General features: G+C 37.3%; 1 protein-coding gene across 1 annotated transcript in view; it reads left to right on the top strand.

Moving 5' to 3' along the window:
- PTPRN2 (protein tyrosine phosphatase receptor type N2) overlaps window positions 1-22,913 on the top strand; it is a 641,705-nt gene that overhangs the window by 249,854 nt on the left and 368,938 nt on the right. Inside the window, exons 8-9 of the mRNA XM_035319523.1 lie at window positions 860-900; window positions 2,931-3,304. Of these exons, the coding sequence (XP_035175414.1) occupies window positions 860-900; window positions 2,931-3,304 (415 nt within the window). The remainder of the gene's footprint in view (window positions 1-859; window positions 901-2,930; window positions 3,305-22,913) is intronic.

Below are 22,913 nucleotides of genomic sequence, written 5' to 3'. Positions count from 1 at the left end.
TGTCTGGACACATATTTTCATGGTGATACAGATCCAGGAGCCACAGTATTTACCATCCATGAGCAGATTCCACAATGATCCTTAAGTTACCATTTATCCATTGTCTACTTTAGGAATATTATGATATCTACAACACCTAAAAACATATGACATGATCAACAAACAGTGATTTAAAAGTAGTGTTTTTTTTTCCAGTCAAAAGTAGGAGAATTATTACAATGGTGATATATTTAAAGCCTTACTTATGAGGTATACTCTGGTTATTTTAATTGCCAATTCTGTTTGTAGATTAAAATGAGCAGTCTTGAGGGCTTGTCCTGACTCATGCTGGGAGAAATGAATATGTCTTAGTTCATAAACCAAAGAGCCAGCATTATTTGACTGAGGTTAATGATGTGACTGAATATCATCACTGTAGTTAAACTGTAACATAGTTTAGGTAGAAAATAGTGCATAGAAATAGCTCTTTTTTTTTGACCAAAATATGTGTGAGGGGTGTATATGTTTCTTTTTTTTTTTAATGTAGATGCCCATTCAGCCAGCTAAAATAATTCTTTTTCTTAGATAGTGATAAACTGATATGAAGATCAGACACTTAATTAGCAAAATAACACCATTAGATTGGCTCTTGAAGTACCCCGTCTATTGATCTCGCATTAATTGGATATCGAAGTGGGGTTAGAATAACAATACTGAATTATACAGTGCTCTTTACTTTGCCCTTTCAGCTTTGATGTCTTAATGTTTAAATTGCATGAAAAGGCCACCGCTACAAACAAAACAGCCTATAAGCAGTGCTTGTTTCACATATGATGTTTTCCCTTCATAACTACGTATTTGTGCTTTTCACATCTTACAGACAATGGAGTGCGTGAAGCCAGTGCCAGAACTGATCAAGAGGTAGAGTACCAGTATTTTAAAACACAAGTATTCCATCTCAGAATATTATGTCTATATACATTGAAGGTCAAAAACACACTTTTGAATCATAAGAATGGTTTTATATCTTGTGCGGATATAATTCAGTATCACAGCATAAAGAGATTGTTGATGCATTGAAATATTAGATGAACATTTATCTAAACCTTAACCAAGATGGGTGTTGCATTTTAAAGATGAAATCAAGTCCTGTTTTGCCTTTCTTTCAGTTGTAAATACTCAGAGTTTATAAGAGATCCCAAAGTTCAGACAAATTCAGACTTCTCCCCTGGTTAGTAAATTTTGAGAACACCCTACTTCCCCCTGTCATTTGGCTTCTGGTTCTGGGCAATGTAAGTGTCATTGCTCAGATAATTTCTGGTCTTGAGAGGCAGATGGGTAAACATACTCGCTATGAAGGCACATGTATATGGGGGGGTTCAAAATTCCCTCCCCTTGCGTGGCATCTATCATTCTTCAGTTTTTTACTTTATAATTAATTATTCCAAATTGTTGAATATCAGAGATATTTACAAAGGTTTAGGCATTAAAACTGATTCCCCAGGTAGTAACATCAGAGGTAGGATAGCTGTGTCCCCTCCCAGTCTCTAGTGCACCCCCAGCCTCCTCGCTGACAGGGCAGCTCAAGAAACTGAAGAATCCTTGGCTCTGTGTGAGTGCTGCTCTGCAACAACTAAAGCACTGGTGGGTTATCACCATTATTTTCATCAGAAGTCCAAAGCACAGCAACATACAAGCCTCTATGAAGAAAATTATCTCTGTCCCAGCCAAAACCATGACAATTCCTCATGAGCTTTGAATCATAGCCTATAGATTTAAGTCCTATATTCAGATATTTTTAAGGCGTATTTATTTATTTATTTATTTATTTATTTTTCCTGGATTGCACAGAGCAGAAACATATCAAAGAAACATTTTTAAAAACTGAAGTGAAACCTTTCCTGCTATATACTCCATCAAAAGCTAAAACTGCTAGAGTCAAAATGGGTAAATCCTCTTCTGTTCACAGTAAAATCTCTTCAATGGCTGCCCATCTACCAAGCAAGAAAAACACACAGGTGGACAATTTGGCAGGAGATTTAACCACCCACATGAAATTCTTCACAGGGATGAAGTGCTAAATTAACAATTGATTTATAGAGGATCCTATATGTAGATTTCTTGGTGACAGTTTGAATAGTGGATGTGACAGAAAAGAATGTATTGTGACGCAGAGCACAAAGTGCCCATAAACCATCATCTCATCCCAAATGTTTGGCTGCAACAAATTTTTGAGTAATGAAACTAGTTAATGAGTTGTTCCAGGCATGTGTTTTGACATTTACTCATTTGCTTATTGTTTAAGGTTATTAGACAGATTTTCTCAGGGATTACATTTGTAATGTAGTGGATCACTCACAAAGAATTTCTCACAACAGTTTCAGATATGAATAAGTAAAATATAATTTGTCACGTAATTATATATGTTTTCCTTTTATATATATTTTTATTATATTTCCTTTCCTGTGTTATGACTTCTGAGACCCAAAGAGGTATGCATGTTTCCAGTTCCGACATTTTGGCAAATATTCATGGAAATTTCTAGTATTTCTACTTTTCATCAACCTATTTGATAACAAACTTCCACTCTTATCGACACTTAAACACACACTCATGAAAATGAACACTGAAAAATTTCATCAACATTTTCTTCTAGCTGTTCAAGACAAAGAAAGTGCTATCAAGATTCTGTGATATTTGAAGAAAGAAATAAGTATTAATAGATTTTTTTTCACCTGTTGAAGAGTGGCATAACTTATTGTTCTTTTATTATTACTGAATAAATAGTGTTATTGCAGTATCTTGCAGAATATAGAAAATAAGAAAATGACCATAAGACATCTGTAATGGTAGACTCTACCATATTAGTGTGAATTTGGAGGATTATATCCAGGTTTGGCTTGTTATAACATGTGTTTAGTTTTACAAATAATAATATTCTTTTAATACAGGAGAACACTTCAAAACTAGTTAACTTATTGAAAGAGAATGCAGTACCTGAAAATATGCCTAAAGATGTAATACCTGAAGAATCTACCAAGTCAGAAACAAAGAAATCTGAAGACACTGACTCTGCTTCCTCAGAAGAAATAAATGTGGGTGTGGAAAATGTAAAAAGCGAGACTTACTCCAGGGAGCTGACAGCTGAAAAGAGCACTGAATCTGACTCCAAAGACCCGAGTGAGACCCGCTACTGGATTAAGAATGCTTTGATGCAGGATGGAAACTCCTATGAACAGCCTCAGAAAAATGCAGAACAAGGTTTACAGCTTGAAGTGAAGTCTACCGAGGAGAAAGAATATGGCTATATTGTGACAGTGAAAGAGTAAGTATAGCAGCCAATTTGAATGGCATTTTTAGCTGGATAAAAGATAAAGTCATTGCACCTAATGAAATATGAATGTACAAGCAGCAAATGCCACAGGCTTGATTTTTAATACATCTGAAACTGTTTGCAACTGGTTCTGCACTTTGATGAAAATATAAGAAAACAGTTCTACTTTTTTACAGTTGCCTTTCTTCCAATGCAGAAGATATTTCGTTTGTAGGTCTTTTGCTTAGACCTCACTCTATCTTCTCATGTTCCAGTGACCTTCCAATATGTCAGTAAGTGTGCTTATGGTTAGGATGTGGGCTTTAAATATTTGACTTGAAAGTAGCCTAAATACCAAGGCCTGAGTCATTCTTTGAAAAAAAAAAAAAAAAAAAGACACAATAATAAACCACTATATTTTTTCAGTGGTTTCATTTTGATCTGAAAATAACACAAATAGGAATCCAAACATCACATATGCAGCTAGTTTAGGAAGAAAGACCTAATGATTTCAGGTCATGTCACTAATGAATTTGACATTTAATACCATACTTTCAAAAGGCATCTTTTTTCCCCTAGTGATACACTATTTATTATAGGAGCATTTGAGAGTTTAGAACACTGAGAACACGTTTACATCCTCATCCCCCTGTAAGAACAATGTTATATTTATTTGATTAGCCATCCTAACTCATCGTGTGTGAGAAATCAGAAATTTCTAGCATGACCTTATAAAATTTGCCAGCATTATAAAGAAACTGAAACTTTCATAGTCTGGATAGATTCTTTTGGCTGACTAAAGCTTATTAATGGGATCGAAGACAACAGGATTGTGGAAGGTTCTTATTTTGACCACACTGTGTTGCTCTGAAATGCTTGTGGCTGGGTACCAGAGAGGGCAGCAGAGAATACAGCTTCTAATTTGCCTTTTCCCAGGGGCTACACTTGAAAAAGATGGGATCACACAAAAAAATGATAACATTTTGGGGGAAGGGATTTCATGTAATGCATAGAGAGACAGACAGTAGAGAGGAGAGTGAAAGTTGAGGCTCAGCAGCCTGCAAACATCAGAGAGAGAGACAGAGATAGACAGAAGCTTCTCAAAAAAGTAGGGAACAAACACCTGCTCTCAGAGATAATGGAAGAAATATATTTCTTCAGGACTCTTAGGTAGCCCTGCAGAAAATAAAAGTTATCAGAATTTGAAATCCTGCAGGCAAGGGTTCAACTTGTAAGGACACAGAAGGAAGAAGAGTTATGTTAGGAGATGCTTGCATTGCTATCATGTCTTATTCTGAGTTTTAGTTTTACCATTTTAGTGTGAAATTTAATTCATTTCCCTTTTTAAATAAACCCAACTCTAGAATGAATTTTTTGGGAGTTTTGGAGTATGTGCTCTAAGGGAAGTCCCAAATGATTTGGCCTCCTCTCACACTTCTGTTAACTTTTCTGTGTGTCAATAGCCATTGTTGATCACTTAATCAAGTGCTTTGTATTTAATTAACCAGTTTAAGCTGCTTTTGCAATTACCATTTTCTGTTGTTTTCCTGTAACATGTTCAGCCTCCTTGACTGGTTCCTGGTTCCCCTAGCCCCTAATTATTCTCAAAAACCTCTTTCTGGAGAAAGCTAGTTATTAATCATAGAATCATAGAATCACAGATGATCCTGCTTGGCAGGTGGGTTGGACTAGATGATCTTCAGAGGACCCTTCCAACCTTGGCTATTCTGTGATTCTGTGAATCATAGAATGGCTTGGGTTAGAAGGGACCATAAGGACCATCTAACTCCAACCCCCCTGCCATAGGCAGGGATGCCACCCACTAGATCAGGTTTGCCAAGGCCCCATCCAGCCTGGCCTTGAACACCTCTGGAAATGGGGCAGCCACAGATTCTCTGGGCATCCTGTTACAGTGCCTTACTACCCTTACAGTGAAGAATTTCCTCCAAATGTCTAATCTGAATCTATCCTCTTTTAGTTTAAGACCATCTATCCTTGTCCTATTATTATCTACCTGTGTAAAGAGTCCTTCTCCGTCCTTTTTATAAGACCCCTTTAATTACTGAAAGGCTGCAATGAGGTCTCCCTGGAGCTTCCTTTTCTGCAGGCTGAACATCCCCAGCTCTCTCAGCCTTCCTTCAAAGAAGAGGTGCTCCAGCCCTCTGATCATCAATTAACATGTTTATTCAAATTACAGATAATTAACAGATTATTCTTCCAGTCTTTTTGTTTAGGTCATATCTTGGTCGATCACGTAGGTTGCCAATGGGGCACTCAGGAGTCTCCTTATGAGATTTTGAGACCAGGTTACCAGAAATTAATGGGGGACCCTAGTTTAGCCATGTCTCTTGTGTCCTGCATATGAATGCTATGTGAAGCAGTAGAATCTCTTTTTATTTTGTTTTTTATTTATTTTTTTCCCCCAGCTCAGTGCTATTTTTCCCAAGGCCTTTAAACTCACTTCAGTCTGGAAGTTAACTTTGTGTCCAATAGTATTCTGTTAACAACTCCCTTGACCATCCTGACTTACGTGGCTCATAAATTCTCTAAAAGCTTAGAGCTTTCACAACATTCTGTAAGAGTGATGCTCTGACTTCCAGTCTTCACAGCAGGCAGATTCTCCACTCATCTTACCCGTTATTCTTCCTTGCTAGTCCCCAGCTGATTGTCTTCCCCCAACTTGTGTCTACTATTCAATTAAATTTGCTAAAGAGAGCAAACCTTGTTCAAGGTTTCCTGGTCCTAGAGGACTCCAATACACAAATTCAATTTAGTGTAGTTTTATTCCTCTCCTTACTAATTTTAATACAAGAAAGACAAAAAGACATTTCTTACATACCAGATTGTTAGATTTTTTAGTAACTGTCAGGCAAGACGCTTTTAGGTAAACATAGGGATGTGGTTTAAAATTCTCAGGTGCATTTTGTAATGTTAGGTGAAGATACTTCAAATGTTTTGAACCCAAAAGTATATTTATCAAAACATTTTTTGTTTGTAAAGTTAACCAGCTTGTTTCACAAAGCACATACAACCTGCATCCAGTTAAATTACCTGATAACTGCTCACTACATTCTTAGCACCGTGAAAACTACTAGGTCTCATCTTCTCCAAAGTCACTGTAGAGAAAATGAGAATATATTTTCATGCTTTTTTTTTTTCAGCTTCTAATCTAGCAAGTTTAATTGTTAAAGAAAATTAAAGAGAATTAGGTGATTAAGATGAACTAAAGTAAAATTTCCTTTTTTTTTTTTTTTTTTTTTTTTTTTTTTAACCAGGATGAAATTACAATTCTACAGCAAACATTCAGTTGCAGGGTGCTTAGCCAGTGGCTTGTAACTTTTCTGTGATTTGACGTTCCTCAGAAATTCAGCTACCAACATACACTGTTTCATTTGTTTGGGGAATGAGGTGTGAGGTTAAACTTGTATTAAATAGGTTTAACTGAAATGTAAGAGTAAAATGAAAACCTCATACTTTTTCGAAATAGATTTTTATATATCCTGGAATTTTGTAAGGATATATTTTTTTAAGGATAATGAAGCGTGTTCAGGAGTTTCTACATGCTAAAAATAGACCTGTCCACCATGCAGGAACAGTGAAGTATTTTCTGCAGTAGAAGATGGATCTATTACTTACTAATATTTCCCAGAACTATTTCTTAAGTACATAAAGTGGCCTTAGAGAGCAATTGGATCACTGTAGCTGAGAGTTTTAGTAAATACTTATTTTCATGAATGTTGCTGCAATTGTACTTTTTCTGGGGGTAGAGAGGGTAGAGAAAGTGATAATGTTTGTTAGCCATTATTGCACAGAAGGGAAATGCTAATGTTCATTTAATGAACATTTCTTTAGTAAGTTTCCTGTATCAGTTTGTTTTTGTACTGAAAGTCTTACTGGCTATTTGCAGTAAATAAATAACAGTAGTAAATGGCTTTGCAATAAGTGTATGCTACACATTTATATACAACTGTACATCTATCCTCAGACAGTGAAATAAAGGGACTGGACCTATTCCTAGCAAATTCTTTAATCTATGTCAGTCTGGAGTAACTCCTGCTTGAAAGGTGATTGCAGTCTGTAAATACTCAGAAAATTGATTTCACAACTGATCTTTGGTACTTTGTGTTTAGATCTTTATGCTTATTTAAAGTGCTCTATTTAAAATATGAGGGAAAGCATGAATTATATTTGCCTAACAGCCTGAGTTTTAGACAAATTCATGTGATGTATTTTTCTAGCAGTAATGAGCACATTTAAGATTATAGATTTAAAATTATGATTTGGGTGTGGCTTATTTCTTTTAGTTCAACCTTAACTTGTGCACATGAAATGAAATCCTGAAATATAACAGCAGAGGTACTTATTTATTTTCCCGTAATCGTGTCTTTGTATGCTTTCTTCTTCCTCCGTAAACCAATAGGTCATTGTTCCAATCCGTCAATTTTATTGGCCATGATTTTTTGGAGTGGGGAAGCTTCTTTTTCATGACTGAAACAGTAGTCTTTTGGTGAGAAAGGAAGAAGTCCAGCATATTTGTACACTGGGGATAATAGCTTGAGTTCTTTTCACCTTGTGATCTAAAAATGGAACTGAAAAGATTATACTCGGTGGTATAGTTGACAGATGTCAGGGGTGATCCATTCACTATTAGATTCTCAGGCTTCCATGGCTTTGCAAGTGTGACCCAAGGAGATATTAAGACTGCTTCAGTGAACTCCTAAGATGCCAGCTTTTAATTGTGCCACAAAGCAAAGATAAACATTTCCATGTAATACTTGAAGAAAAGATTTGTGATAGTTTAAAGACTTGTCAAAATGGCAGTGTGATTGTCAATGGCAAGAACAATAGGTCACTCCTGCTGTGTTTGTCTAGTGACCTTTCAGATGGTTGGAGCAGTGCAATCCATACCAATCCATAATATCCATCAGCACTAAGCTTTGGAATGAATTGACAGTTTCAGTGTAGAAAATTGTCCAGCAAATCCTCCACCGTGCTGCTTCAGCACTTTATTATGCTGAGAAACCAATCAAATTGAGTGATTTACTTTGTTTACTCTTTCCTCCTTCAGAAAATTGGTATTCTACCACTGTAGGATTTGTGTGAAAGAGGTGTGTTTTTTTCTCGGTGTAACTGCTTAGAACTGTTCCTACTAAATCTAACTCTGAAATTTTAAAGTAATCCTATAAAATACTGATATCTGTATGGTATTATTTTCACCTGCATGGTGCTTCCATGCAATTTCCATTATAAAATATCTGCATGTTAAAGTGGGAATATATCAGTGATAATATACAGTGGGAATAAGTCAGAGAAATCTTGGACCAAAGAACTCTTCCTATTTTCCCAAATTCTAGTTCTTCATGTATGAAAACCTTTTCTTATTATTTTTTTATTATTTTTTTATTATTATTTTTTAGCTGGAAAAATTGCCAGCGCTTCCATTTTTCTGGCAGGATATGCTCTAAGCTGAGGGCCAGTATCCCATATTCAAAACATTTTAAACAGTGTTTAGACTCCTGGGTCCCTCATGAGGCAACCCAAAGCCAGAACGTGTAGTTCTTACCATCTCAAGAAAAACTAAACAGTAACTTCTGCTTTCTCAACAGTTTAAATAGTCAAGCTTGTGTGCAGTTTGTTAAATATGAGATGGAATAGCTAGACTTAAATTCACTAAGGGAAATTCTAATTTGAGAGTAGAAAGTTCATCTGTTTTCACTGCTTAACAATCATAATCTTTTGGGCTTCAAAGCCAAGTCATACTTTTCTGAAGCCAAGCGTAGTCACCCAGTTCCTCCAGTGCAGAGGAACCTGTCCTATTTTGTGTTTTATCATAGAATCATAGAGTCATAGAATGGCTTGGGTTGGAAGGGACCTTAAAGACCATCTAACTCCAACCCCCCTGCTGTAGGCAGGGATGTCACCCACTAGATGATAAATATAAATGCATTAAGGCATGTACTGGAAGGCATGTTCTATGAGGATAGGCCGAAGACACTTGGTTTGTCTAGTTTAGAGAAAAGAAGGCTAAGAGGCAACCTCATTGCTTTCTACAACTTCCTGAGGAGGGGAAGTGGAGAGGAAGGTGCCAGTCTCTTCTCCCTACCAATACTAGGATGCAAGGGAATGTCACAAAACTGTACCAGGGGAGTTTCAGAGTGAATGTTAGGGAAAAAAAAAATACTGTGAGGGTGGTTCAACACTGGAACAGGCTTCCTAGAGAGGTGGTTGATTCCCCAAACCTGTCAGTGTTCAAAAGGCGTTTGGATAATGTCCTCAGTAATCAGCTTTCACTTTTGGTTAGCCCTGAAGAGGTCAAGGAGTTGCGCTAGAGAATCTTTGAAGGACCCTTCTAACTGAACTATTTGAAATTCTAAGATTTTTCATCTAAATTCTAAGTTTTTTCATGTAAATTCAAGATTACAGACTGTTCATGTTGGCTTGTGAACCAGCCTCTGGAACTGTTGTATTAGTCAATTCCTAGATATTTCATGTTTTGTCATATGTTAACTCTCAATTCCAGATTGTCTAGGGTAAGTTATATAGGTTGTAAATCTGTCCACAACATTGTAACTTAATTGGATCTTACAATCATTTCTATGTTTTTAATTTGAGGTAGCTGGAATGCTGTTCAGTTACTCTGAAAAAGCTGAAAATTGATCTACTGTTCATAGTATGAAATTGCTAGGAAAGATGATTAGTCTGACCCATTTAATGTGCAAAGGGTTAGGTTAATACTAAATGCTTGATACCATTTCTGCACCTTTACAAAGGTGCTAAATGATACTGCTTTGCATATAATGATTACTTTCCACAGGATGATGGTCAGGTTAGGACCCTGAAGCTGCACTGTACAGAACTCTTAGTTTATTCACCAAGTTTTCTGTTTTCCTAGGCAAGTCATTAAAGAATTGTACTTTATGGTCTTCATCATTTTTTATCTCAAACAGAGATACGTGGGACATTTTAATTGCATTTAAAATGAAATATGAAATAAAAATGAATCACAATATATACAGCAATGAAATAGGAATGATAGGTTTTATTCTTTGTTACTGGAAGGTCTTGATGTTTCTTAGAAGCTGAGTTTTTGTATTTTACGAGGCTTTTCAGGTCTCTTTAGAAAATAATAACAGAATGTTCTTGTCCTTTAATACACATATACAAACAGAAATACTGATTTGACCTTCTCTGCATATCTCAATGTCTTCTTTGAAATTATTATTCTATATGGAAATATACTTTATCAAGGGCAAAAGATTTGTGCATATTATTCACTTAACTTCTACAACTAGTTTTAAAAACTACAGGAAATTCTAAACATACATAAAACAGAAAAGCTCTTGATACTAAAGCATGTTAAAATCAGCAACGGATAGCACTGCTCACAGGAAAGAAAAAAAAGGAAAACTTTTTATTGCCTACTTTATCATTTTCACTAATAGACTCTGCCCTTGTATAAACAAGTTCCATAAGTGTCCATTGAATTTAAAGCTAAAAGTTTTGCTTCTGATAATGAAGTTTGACCCCCTACAAGTGGCATGATGATGTAAATGATACAAGTGGAAAATACTTGCCTATGAATTTATTGACAAGAAACAATTCTGTCATTTTCTCAGCACCATAACCAATAGATAAATGTAAATCTAGAATATTCCTTGGTTAACTGTTCACATGTAATTATTCACAATCCCTAGTGTTTTTTAGACATCTTTTTTTTTTTTTTTCCTCCCCCCCCCCCTTTTTTTTTTCTTTTTTCTCTTTAATCCTCCCGTATCCTTGTGGTATTTAGTAGCAGAAATCACATGCCCCACATCACTGCTTTAATATAGTGTTTCACCTTAATTCCAATGATATATATTCCCATAGGAAAATTATATTTTATGCATTTTATTTGTGCACAAGAAAATAACAGAGAAACAGTAGTTATGTGTAACTGTGCCATAGAGAGCAGAAAATAGAATCAGAAAATCATAGAATGGTTTAAGTTGGAAGGGACCTTAAGGATAATCTGATTTCACCCCACTCCCCCAGCTCTCCCTGCCATAGGGAGTGACCCCTCCCAGCTACCAAGGCTGCCCCCAGCCCCATCCAGCCCGGCCTTGGGCACTGCCAGGGATGGGGCAGCCACAGCTCCTCTGGGCAGCCTGGGCCAAGGTCTCACCACCCTCTGAGTGCTGAATTTCCTCTTAACATCCAATTTAATCCCCTTTTTTTAGTTTAAAGCCATTCCCCGTTGTCCTATCACCACAACCCCTGACCAAGAGTCCCTCCCCAGCTTTCCTGTAGGCCCCTTTAGGTCCTCTCAGGCCACTGTAAGGTCTCCTTTGAGCCTTCTCCTCTCCAGGCTGAACAACCCCAACCTCCTCAGCCTGTCTAGGAGAGGTGCTCCAGGCCTCTGATCACCCTTCTGGCCCTCCTCTGGACTCATTCTGCTACATCCATATCCTTCTTGTGCTTCTTGTGCCTCCTTTGACCTGCTGGCCACACTTCCTTTTACAAAATCCAGGACAAAACTGGCTTGTTAGGCTACAAGAGCATATAGCCAGCTTTCTTGCCTCCAAAATGTGTATCCTGGAACATGGTTCTCATCTGCTGAAGTAGATTGCTTTACAAGAGAAGAGTCCTTCCAGGGATTCATCTCTCTCTCTTAGCTCTTTACCTCCCCAGATATTTTGCTCCACCTGCTATTGGGTCAAACTTTGTATTTTCACCTCTAGAGAAAGATCCAGAGCCAGATTTTGACTTGATGTAACTGGTGATGAACTGATCCATGACTCTGCATAATGGCACCAAGTCAGTCTGGTCCCTTATGTTGATGAATGTGATGGGTAATTCTAGGAGTGTGGCTGGAGTCCCCAGGAGTGCCACAATGATTAGCTCATATTTGTACCTCTCTGCTTAGCTGAAAATAGATAGCTAAAGGATCTTCCTAGTTCTACTCTTTCTCCTTTTCCATGCCTTGTGTGCTGAATTAGCAACCCCACTTTTTTTGTCTCATGCACCTGCAGCCAGTGCAGGGATGCCACAACCTCTCTGTGAGCAGGTTCAGGTCAGTATGCTTTCTCCACACTACCAACCCTTAGGTGTTGGGGCTGCATATTACATATCTCTGAGATAGGGATGGGGTGGTAAGCTGTGTTTTGTTTTTATAAATAGTGGTAGTTCATTAAACCCCTAAGATGCTGCAGTGTCTCACAATACCATATGGTCAGTACTTCCAGTGCATTACAGTGTTTTTCTGGTAATTACCAAGTAGTGTGTTATAAAAGAGTGATGAATTTTAAGCTTTTGAAATGAGTGAGAAGGAGAAAGACTAAGACTGGGATTCCTGGGAATGCATCAAACTGAATTATAATGCAGTCCATTATCTACCAGTACTTTTTCATCAGTGATGTTCTGCCCAGTTCTGGGAGGTTCAGCTATAAAGATGCAATAATTTAATTTTCATGCCTGATAATTTTTTGGAATTTCCTGACTCAGTTAATGTGTATACAATGTAAACATCTGACCACTAAAAATGAAGTCATTTTTATCTCACTCTAAAACATTTTTATGACATGGAAAAAAACAACAACAAAAACAAACAAAAAAAACTCTTTAAGTAGGAGTTCAATGGAGACTAATTCAGAACACCAAGAATAAATCAGAACAGAGAAAATAATTTAATTCACCTAATAAGTAGATATTTCCACTTGCACTTTTTAGTATAAGGTATGGCACAATCTAAGGACTGTGTGTATCTGCTGAATAAATGAATTTGGAGTTAATTTCTTAATAGAATGGAGATTGATTTAAGAAAAAGTCCATTTTAAAAATCTTAAATATTTGGATCTGTTACAGAAATGTTTGCGTTTTTTTAATTTAATTATTTTAACGTTATGCTGCTCGACATTCTTGGTCTTCTGTAATTTAAACCATCTGCATTGTGTTGGTCTGAGCTTTAAGTTGCCTTGAAGGAAGGCGTTTAAATTTCATTCATTTTTGTGATATTAAGGAAGTGAAGGTACAAAAAGTCAGAGGTGCATTAAAATGTGTATCACCAGTTGCTGTCAGTCTCATTTATTAATTAATTGTATGATGGAATAGTTTGATTTGAAAGAACAATTTTGTATTTTCAGGGCTTTTTTGTATCTGAGATTTAGAGCTTCTGACAAGTGAACTTCAACACTGTTTCATGCATCCAGCTTAAAAAAAATCCATTAAGGAGTGCTTTGTTGGGGTCCAGACACTGAAAGAAAGATATCATTATTATAGCAGAGATTATTGCCATTATTTCCATGTTTCTGCCAGTAACAAAGTGTCTGTATGAATTTGTCGCTATTAACATAGCTGGGGGTAGTGCTTACTTGAAGCAATACAAGTACAAGCTGGCACAGGGTCACGCTTTAGTTATAACTCTAGAGAGTTGATCCTTCTCGACTTCTCAATCACTCTTGTGTTTCCATGATGCCGTTATCTCTCTGACCTTCATAGCCTTACCACTGCCATCGATTTTTACTAGGTGTCATCTGTGTTACAAATTGGTCTGGACTTGAATCTGTCTGTATTAAGGGGTTTAAATTCACACTTATTGGTGGTGGGAAAAGAGGGAAAAATATGAAAAGTGGGAAATTGCTGAGTTGTCAAAACAAAAGTAAGTTTTAAAGTGTTTAAAGGCTAATAAAGCCTCCGGGAAAACAAACAGAAAAACAAAAACAAAAACAAACAAACAAACAAAAACAACAACAAAGACAAACAAATTGCACACTAATGCAATAAACCTGCAGTGTCCTTAAAATGATTATGATAACAGTGTCGTGATGTGAAGCAGCTCTCAAACAATCTGGTGACTAGCTCTGTGCTCAGAAGTTATTTGGTTACTTACATGAATCTTGGATAAATGTGAACAATTTACAAAATTCATTATGATATAACTAAATTTAAGGCACAGACTGAGTTCAAACCAGATAAAATCCATTTAGTGCTGAAATACATTCCTTCTCTAAGTATTTACTGGGAATGAGTGCTTCAAGATGTGTGAAACTATCCTGAAACATGGACAAAAGACACAAACTCAGACAGACGAGGCAGGCTGTTGTAACACCGTGGGCTTGATGAAGCACCAGTGCCCAGGACTTTCATTATAGATTGTCATGTGAGTTACTCTCAGGGGCAACGTCAGACAAGAGAAATAAATAGAATTTTGGTGTCTAAATATGTTTTAGGCTTGGTGGGCTCAGGAAAAGTTTAATGGTAATGCTATAAATTACTTTGATATTAAAATGGTCCCAGTAGTCCTTGCTGTGTCACTTACTTCCTTTGTGACCCGAAATGAACCCCTCTAATGTATGTTTCTTCTCCTTTGTATGGGATCTGTCTTGAGGTGAGTGAGACTCCCTTTGTGTCTAGAAAATGAGAACTAAGAGTTGAAGAAGGCAGTTTATACTGGCTGTAGTTTATACTGATTGTTGCAAACCTAATGAGAATGGGAGAGAGTCATCACGCCTGTGCTGCCATGTCTTCTCTGACATGCCATGTGCTAACTAAGGGTGCAGGAGCACTCTCTCCTTCCATGGGGCATGTGTAGCTGGCACCATGCACCATTTACTCCCTCCCCTGGCAAACATCACAGCTTTCCTCTGGATCACAAAGCCTGTGTTGGTGGCTAGCAGCTAAATCAGCGAGTTTCAAAGTGACCTCTGGAGTCAGAGACTAGTTGTGGCACGAGGAAAAGCATCATAAAGCCAGTTTCCTGGAGACAGGAGTCAGCGGGAAGATGGGACTGAAGGTCTCTTGTTGAAGCTGTGCCTGCTTATTGTGATGGTATCAGCAGCTCTTCCATAGTTCGGTTACTATTGAAATCTGCACACAAAGAGAGGTTCACATATTTCTATTTCATACTTCAGTAACTGAATTTCCAATTATGTAGCATGGTAAAATATTTACTAGTCTTAGCAGAACAAAAGTGAAGAAAAAAGAGAAAAAATGAAAAAATTAATAAAAAATGCCATGTCCTTAAAATAAAAGGTCTTCTAAGGTTTTCAGCTTCTCTGAGCTGGAGAAGTGTTGTGATCAGACTCTGAAACCACATCAGTGATAAGCCACATTCACATCGTATGTCTTGGCTTTTTATATCTGAAGACCTCTATGCCTCAGCCTCCAGAAGACCATGCCAGGGACCCTCTCTTTTCCTCTGTGGCAGCACCAGGCCTGGGAGTCCCTTGGCAGCAAAGTGCCTTCTGATGGGATGCATCAGACTCTCCTGGCAGAAAAGCTGCTGCTGCAGCAAAACTGCAAGTTGTACCTACCCTCCAAATCAACAGGAGATAAATGGGATGCTCTTCATACCGACTTTAAGGAGTGTGACTCACAGAGCAAGGGCCAGGGTGTCACTGCGGATTAAGGACTGGTTATGAGATAGGAGAGAAAGATTCGTCATGAACTGCTGCTTCTCAGCATGTAAGAGGGATTAGTGGTACCCCATGGGCAAATTGTCCCTGTTAGGAAGAACTGTGGAGGATTTAGAAAAATTCCAGATGGATTTAAATACATTGAGGGATTAAGGAGCACAATGGTAGATGAAATTCAGCTCGAATAAGTGTGACAGAATAATAGATATTAACAAAAATAGTCCTTTTGGGGAAAAAAAAAAAAATCTTAAAACTCCTCATAGTCTGGGCTCTGAGGCAGTAAAAAATTTTGAAGAGAAGATTTTCTGTGTTTAGATACATGAATCCATTGGTATTGTGGTTCATGTTTCCAGACTTGAAAATTTAAAAGAAGGCATGCAAAACCTGAAATAAGTAGCCCATTTCTAAAACACAAACCTGTCCAATGTACCACTGAGGTCAAGAATTCAGCAGATTTTTAAAAAAGAGAAATATTTTAGTAAGTAATGAGTACATACATAATCACAATTATTTGTAGAATCCAGCAATAATCATACTTATTTTTAGAAGGAATGATATGGAGGCAAGAGGGACCAATTCTTGATTTCTCTCCAATCTTTTTCTAGGCTGCAGTGTAGTTGGTGTGCAAGGTGATTGAGTGTATGGTTGGGATTATCATCCCAGTCTGGAAACGTGGTTTGTGCATTTCACAAGGTGCGTGTAAGGAAAGATTGTCACTGTTCCCGTGCCTCTGGAGTTAGGTACTGGATCAGCTGGAATCTGGCCTTTTCTCATGTAACATTCTCATTTATTAGGTTAGGTGTCCCTGCTAATTCTGGGATAGAGTGTTTTGCAACTTTTTGAGTGAGTTTTGGAAAACTGCCAGATTACTGACAATTTCATAGCAGGCCTCACACCTATAAGCTTTTCCTCAGGGAATTGAGGACAATGTTGAATACTGTTACTGGACAACTACCTTAACGTCTTAATTCCTTGACTTTTAGCAGCGTGAATGAAACAGTACTCAAGAGGAAAAGAAAAACAAAACCAAAAACTATTAGTTTCTGTTTGTCACAGCATTGTTTTTCCCAGGGTAGCTTGCTCCCTTGCAAAACTATCTAAAAAAGCATTCCTTTCACCCTTCTTCTTTAGAACTTTTCTAGCATTATCTTAGATTTCATTTTATTTCTTGTTTCTTATTTCTGAACTCTCCTGTTTTTACTACTGTATTAAGAAAATGAGGCAGTAACATCTATCTTAAAATTCAGTTAAAAAAAAAAAGGTGAAAAATTTTGTATCTAAGATCAGAACAAAAAGAAAGAAAGAAAAAGAAAGAAAGAAAGAAAGAAAGAAAGAAAGAAAGAAAGAAAGAGAAAGAAAGAAGGAGAGAAAGAAAGAAAGAAAGAAAGAAAGAAAGAAAGAAAGAAAGAAAGAAAGAAACAAAGAAAGAAGGAAAACCTTCTACAAAGATGTTCCCATGTGTTCCTGCTAAGTTGACAACTGCTTAAAAATATCTTAGATACAAATGCTCTAATACAGAGGTATGCAGGACCAACAAAATTATGTTTGGTAGCTCAAGCCTTCTCTTTTTCTAGAGAAAAGTACCACCACTAGAAGATGCTGACATTGGTGAACACTTCTAGGTAATTGTCTGACAAGGTCTTTTGGTAGAATATTTTCTGCTTCACTGAGACATGCCAAAGCAATAGGTTATTACGGGATGCACCATATCTAGCAGTCCTGCGCTGAAAGGCACCTTGTCTGGAGTGTATCCTGCCTGTCTTTAGCTACAGGGTTAGAAAGTGAAGCAGGAGGTGGAAGAAATCTTATGGGACTTACACTGAGCAGCTTTAACTCCTACATCATTGAGGGTGCTCTGGGTACCAGACCCAAGAGAGAGCTCTGTCCATCATCCTCTTGATGGCACAGAGGTTAATCTTCAGGTATGGAAGTGACAGGGGAAGGTGGACAAAGTGCAAGAGAAGACATAACTGTAACTCACATCACTCAGAAGTAAGGAAAGCTGCTGTCCCAAACAGTTTTTGAGCACGTGTGTTTTTCATAAGTAAACATTAGAAAAGTTTTTGAGGTAAACATTAGGCTAAATCAGAAATCTCTCCTCCCAGAAGTCCTAGGTGCCATGTTCAGGTTCTGCTTTCCTCCAGCTGAGATGTGGATTCACCTCAACTGAACACAGGTGTAACCACAGTTTTGAACATTCTTCAGGGAAAATAGGTGGAGTTGAGCTGCCACTGTGCTTGACTTTGGATAGCAAAAGAGAGGCTGGGTGTGAGAGTGGCACTTACCTCCCTAGAAAATGCACCTTCTGACACTTGGAGGGCTGTAGTTAAGCACTCAGGCAACTTTCAGGCTGAGTCATGCCTGGTAATTTTGGTGCAGCGCTCATCGCTCTTAAAAATGGGTGAACTGGACTTCATTGCTTATGTCCTGATTTAAACAAATTTTAGGTGGATTGAATCCTACCTTACTTAAGATTTCACTGGGGACTAGACTGACATTTGGGTTTAAGGAGTGCAATTCCCTGTGTCAGGCCTATTTCTGTACTGTAGGTTATTCTTCATTTTTGCAGAAAATGATTCAGTTGAACTAATCTGACAGGGCTGACTGGATGTCCATTATAGTGCTGCATTACAATTGCTAAACAGAATATTGGAAGGGCACTAGGTACAGACTGGTAAAGACAATACATAATTTGAATGACGGCACTAAGGGAGAATTTTAGAGTCCGGTAAGTAGGTTTTCGAAGACACTTGGCAGTTGGGAGGAGGAAAAACAAATGAGAGCAACTGCTTGTGAGACTGACATAACCTCAGCGTAACTTTGAGCTACAAGTTGCTCTCCTTGCTGGGAGCAAGCTTGGCAAACGCTAGCAATCAAACCATCTGTATAACTGGATCAGATTTTTCAAAACCAAAATGGATCAATTTATGGGATTGTTTTGACAGGCATGTTGGGAAATACAGAACATATAGTTTTCATCATTGTTTACTTCTGTTTTTCCTCTTGTTCCCTTTGACATTGCCCACTGGCTTTTATTAGAGTCTGAGCTCCATTTAACTCAGCATGCAGAGCTGGACATGCTGCCAGTGTCTGCTCCCTGCAGAACTCCTCCTGTTTCTTCATTTACATGTTACTTCCTTGTTCTTTAACCAAGAGGGGAAGCTTTGAGCCTTGAATGCATAAATCATTAGGTTCAGGTCAAAAATACACAATTCATTATTCAAAATGGTTGTTCTCACTCATCAGATTTCTGGTTTACCTTGGGAATTTATTGGAAATGTGGCATCCATCTGTAGCATTGTTTGGATAATTGTGGCATAAAGCTGACCAGGTCTTGAGATCAGCATCTAATATTCAGCCCTACTCTTTTTGGAATGGTCTAATTGGCCATTTGTGAGGCACATTTGTTTCGTAAAACTGTTGTCTCCTACTCCATTTGCCCACAGCAGCCGTTTAGCAAGGCTACCAATTCAGCAGTGAGAGAGAAGTTATCTTCCCCTGGATCCAGGTGCTCTAAATATGCTGTAAAATCAGTCAGGTGTACTGTAAAGACAGACAGATCCACTGTGCTTAAAAAGCTTAGAATATATATATATATATATTTGGTAGGAAAATGAGGGAAGTTTTTATTATAACTAAAAAATAATTTTCAGGTTACTTGGTCTTTGCTACTGTATTGTCTCCTTATTTGGTAGGGAGAAATATGTTTAGCCTTTGGGGACTAATTGCTCCCAGTAGTGCAACTCTTATTCTTGGATCCAGAAAGCACGCAAGTCAAATGATAATAGTCACTTAACAATACTAAGTGACTAACCTAGTCACTTAACAATACTAGACATCTGACATAGAAAGTTGGTATCATTGTCTTCATTATACAGATGGTGAAATTGAGGGTCACAAAGATGTCTTGACCAGGGTCACCTGATAGGTGTCTTCCAGATGAAAACATATCTTTTTCCTCATTCATCCTTTGTTCAACAGCAGATATTCTCACTTATGTATAAAGTGACTGAAGACAATGGGATTGTTTACATGATTAAAAAAAAAAAAAAAAAAAAAAAAAAAAAAGGCTAGCAAAATCCATATGTAGAAATGACTGAGAAGGAAATCACTTAATATGATTGTTCTAGGTCATTTCTGGAATGAGATTTTAGAAATGACTCCTCATCCCTGTATTTTTCTGGTAAATTGAGCAAATGAAAAGTGAAACATTTAATGGACAATAGCACATGAAGATTATAATCCATGTTCTATTATTTGAATTACCTCTGTAAGTGGATTGTTCCTTAAAATATTTCTGTTTTCAGCTCCTTCAATAGAAGGGATTTAGGCATTGGAAGATACAGAATATTATTTTCACCAGGCAATGTAATTTTCCTGTATTCAATGTCCAGTATGATTTGTGGACACATTTTAACAAACAGTTGTATAAAGTTGGTCTCCCAAATCTTCTCTTGAGCATTTCAGTGGATTACTTAATTTTCAGAAGTGCTCAACAGTTCACATTAAGGTAAAGGGATATTTATTCCTGCACTTCCATTTAAGATCCATCCCTAAATAAAATAGCTTTATAGCCTTGATCTGCTTTTCTTATTAGACAAAACTCCTGATGAATTTAAAGGGAGTTGATTGGATTATGAGTATTTTAGCACAGACAAGTAGCTGTGTATTGGGCTAATTGTTGTTTTTCACATGCTGAAAATGAATATGGAAGTTTTCGTAGGTATGTCATGATATTAAATCATGACATCAGAATCTTGCAATGAGCTGAGGAGTCATTTCATCTGAAGACATGATGAAGTGCTACCATATAATATTGTCTGTGTTTAGCAGAAAGATAAGCCATATGCTCTAGCAGGTATAATTAGTTTAGCTTTTTGCTGCAAAGTGAGATTAAACAAAAGCAGCAATAAAATATTTTTTCAGAAGAGGCTGTTCCAGACTTAAAAACTTTGTATTTATATCGACCCCAAAGGAAATTTTTATATTTCATTCCCCCTTTATTTCTTCATTATCATTAACATATCAAAGTATACTCTACAAATAATATGAGATAGAGATTGGCATCTGAGTGAAACAAAGTTCTAACAGAGTTCTAACAACTAACAACTGCTCCACATGTACTGTGTGCTTGCACCAGGGGGGTATGGGAGGAGTGTGTGTGGGAGGACAGGTGATGTTTGCAAATTGTGTTCTGGTAACAGTCCTTGAATAAAGCTGGTCAGATGGGTGATGTGGGTGTTCAGAGCTGTCGCAACGCAGGCTGGTCTGCTTAATGCCATGCTGGTGGGAATGGTGTACTTGCTCGGCATAAACCAAACTAGAGGCAATCACCGTACAAGTACACACTGTGTAACACTGAGCACTGATACAACATGAATTAAAGCAGGAGGGAAATAAAATGTGGATTTTATGTGGAGGGAAATAAAATGTTGTGGCATTTTTAAAGAAAGATTTTGAATATTCAGCTCATCTACAGTAAAACTGTCACAGAATTGTAATAAGCAGTACAAGTATATGGCAGTGTTTAGAAGTTGGAAAAATAATATTGGAAAGTACTCTGGCATAAATTACTCATCCTTGATGTGTCTTCAATTGTGATAGCGTGATCAATAATAATACTGGTACCAAAGAGGATAACAGAGAGCACAATGCCTTTGTAAAGTACACAGGTACCAGTTTTGCAGCTCTGCTGTGCTGTCATGAATGACAGTTTCTTAGCCTAACATACCCTATGTGAGCTTGTGAACTTGTGTGCCTTAATTTGCTATTGGATAAAAATTACTGACTGCTACTGTATGCTCAGGCTTGCAGAAGAATTGCTTTCCAGTACCATCTTTCTCATTTTCTCTCCAGCATTCTTGCTGTGTTGTAGCATTCAAATGCTCTGATTGCATCCTGTATTTCTGTTACTACATTGGCTTGTAGTGGCATACCTTGTTTTTGAGGTTGGAGAATGCTTTTGCAGGGAAGGAGGGGGTAAGCAGGGAATGGGAAGTTGAGCTTTTACAAATAAGACTCCCTTGGTTAAAAATGACACCAATGTATGCAGCAGACTTTCCCTGCACCTCTGTGTATACTTGCTATTACAGTAAAAGCCCACTTGCTGACACCAATCATTTCCGTAAAATTTAAGCCAACATCTTTGGGAGAAAAGATTTAATTAACACATAAGCCCCTGAGTCACTATGACAATCTGCTTTCATAGTGATGGGAATAATCACATTTCTACCCACTGTCAGTCCTTGAAATATAGGGGTTTTATGAATAATCTATAGTACATTTTTTTCCTTACAGAAACAATCAGATTCTTTTGTTACTTTCAGACAAGAACATTTCTGTCTCAGACATCTAGAAAAACTCTAAATTTATCTGGTGCCTTGAGGGGCTACCTCTGCCTGTGTGACAGGAGGTCTCTTGAGCATTTTGGGTTAGTAGCATGAAGGGAGGCTGAACAATTCCATCCTAACCAAGATCCACGAGACATCCCATTATTTAAATAGAGGTGCCCTTAGGGCAGTGTATGCATAACCCATTGCAAATAAATAAATAAATAAACGGTACTCATTACAGACAATAAATAAATTTGTGGCCATGATTACAGTGCTATAAAATTGGATTCAAAAACTTTTAATGTGAAGCAGAAATAATGACCTAGGTACAGAGCTTTGAAAAATCTTTTCCCCCTTAGTCCAGTTGAAAAGATCATGTCTAACAGTACGTACTTTTTTGACACCTCCTTCTCCTACTTGTTATAAACCCTTGAAGGAAAAATACAGAACCTTGTTTCCCCTGGGTTAGCTTCATCTAAGTTGTTTCTGATTTAAAGTGGCATAAGTCAGATAAGTATCAGGCTTGTAAGGTTTAATTTTATGAGTGTTGGGACTTGAGAATAATTCTATAATCACAATTTAGAGCATGTTGTATCTTTTTTTCTCACTAGACACTGAGATATCATTTTCTTTTCTTTTTACTTTCTTAATACTTTTGTATTTGGTTTCACAGTACTGAACAACAGTTAAACAAGTTATGATCTGTCTATTAGGGACAACATTCATAACATCTGTAGAGTGGTAGCAACTCTAATAAACTGATTTTTTATAAATATAAATTTTGCATCTAGATAAGTGCTTTTTTAAATGATAGCAGTCCTCTTGTGTTATGCTTGATTGCAACCTGTTTTCTAAATTAAAAAATGTAAATGTGGCATTGACAAAGGTTAAAAAGATTTA

Source organism: Oxyura jamaicensis, chromosome 2 (assembly GCF_011077185.1).
Source record: "Oxyura jamaicensis isolate SHBP4307 breed ruddy duck chromosome 2, BPBGC_Ojam_1.0, whole genome shotgun sequence".
NCBI lineage: Eukaryota > Metazoa > Chordata > Aves > Anseriformes > Anatidae > Oxyura > Oxyura jamaicensis.
This window is presented reverse-complemented; position numbering and strand designations above follow the sequence as displayed.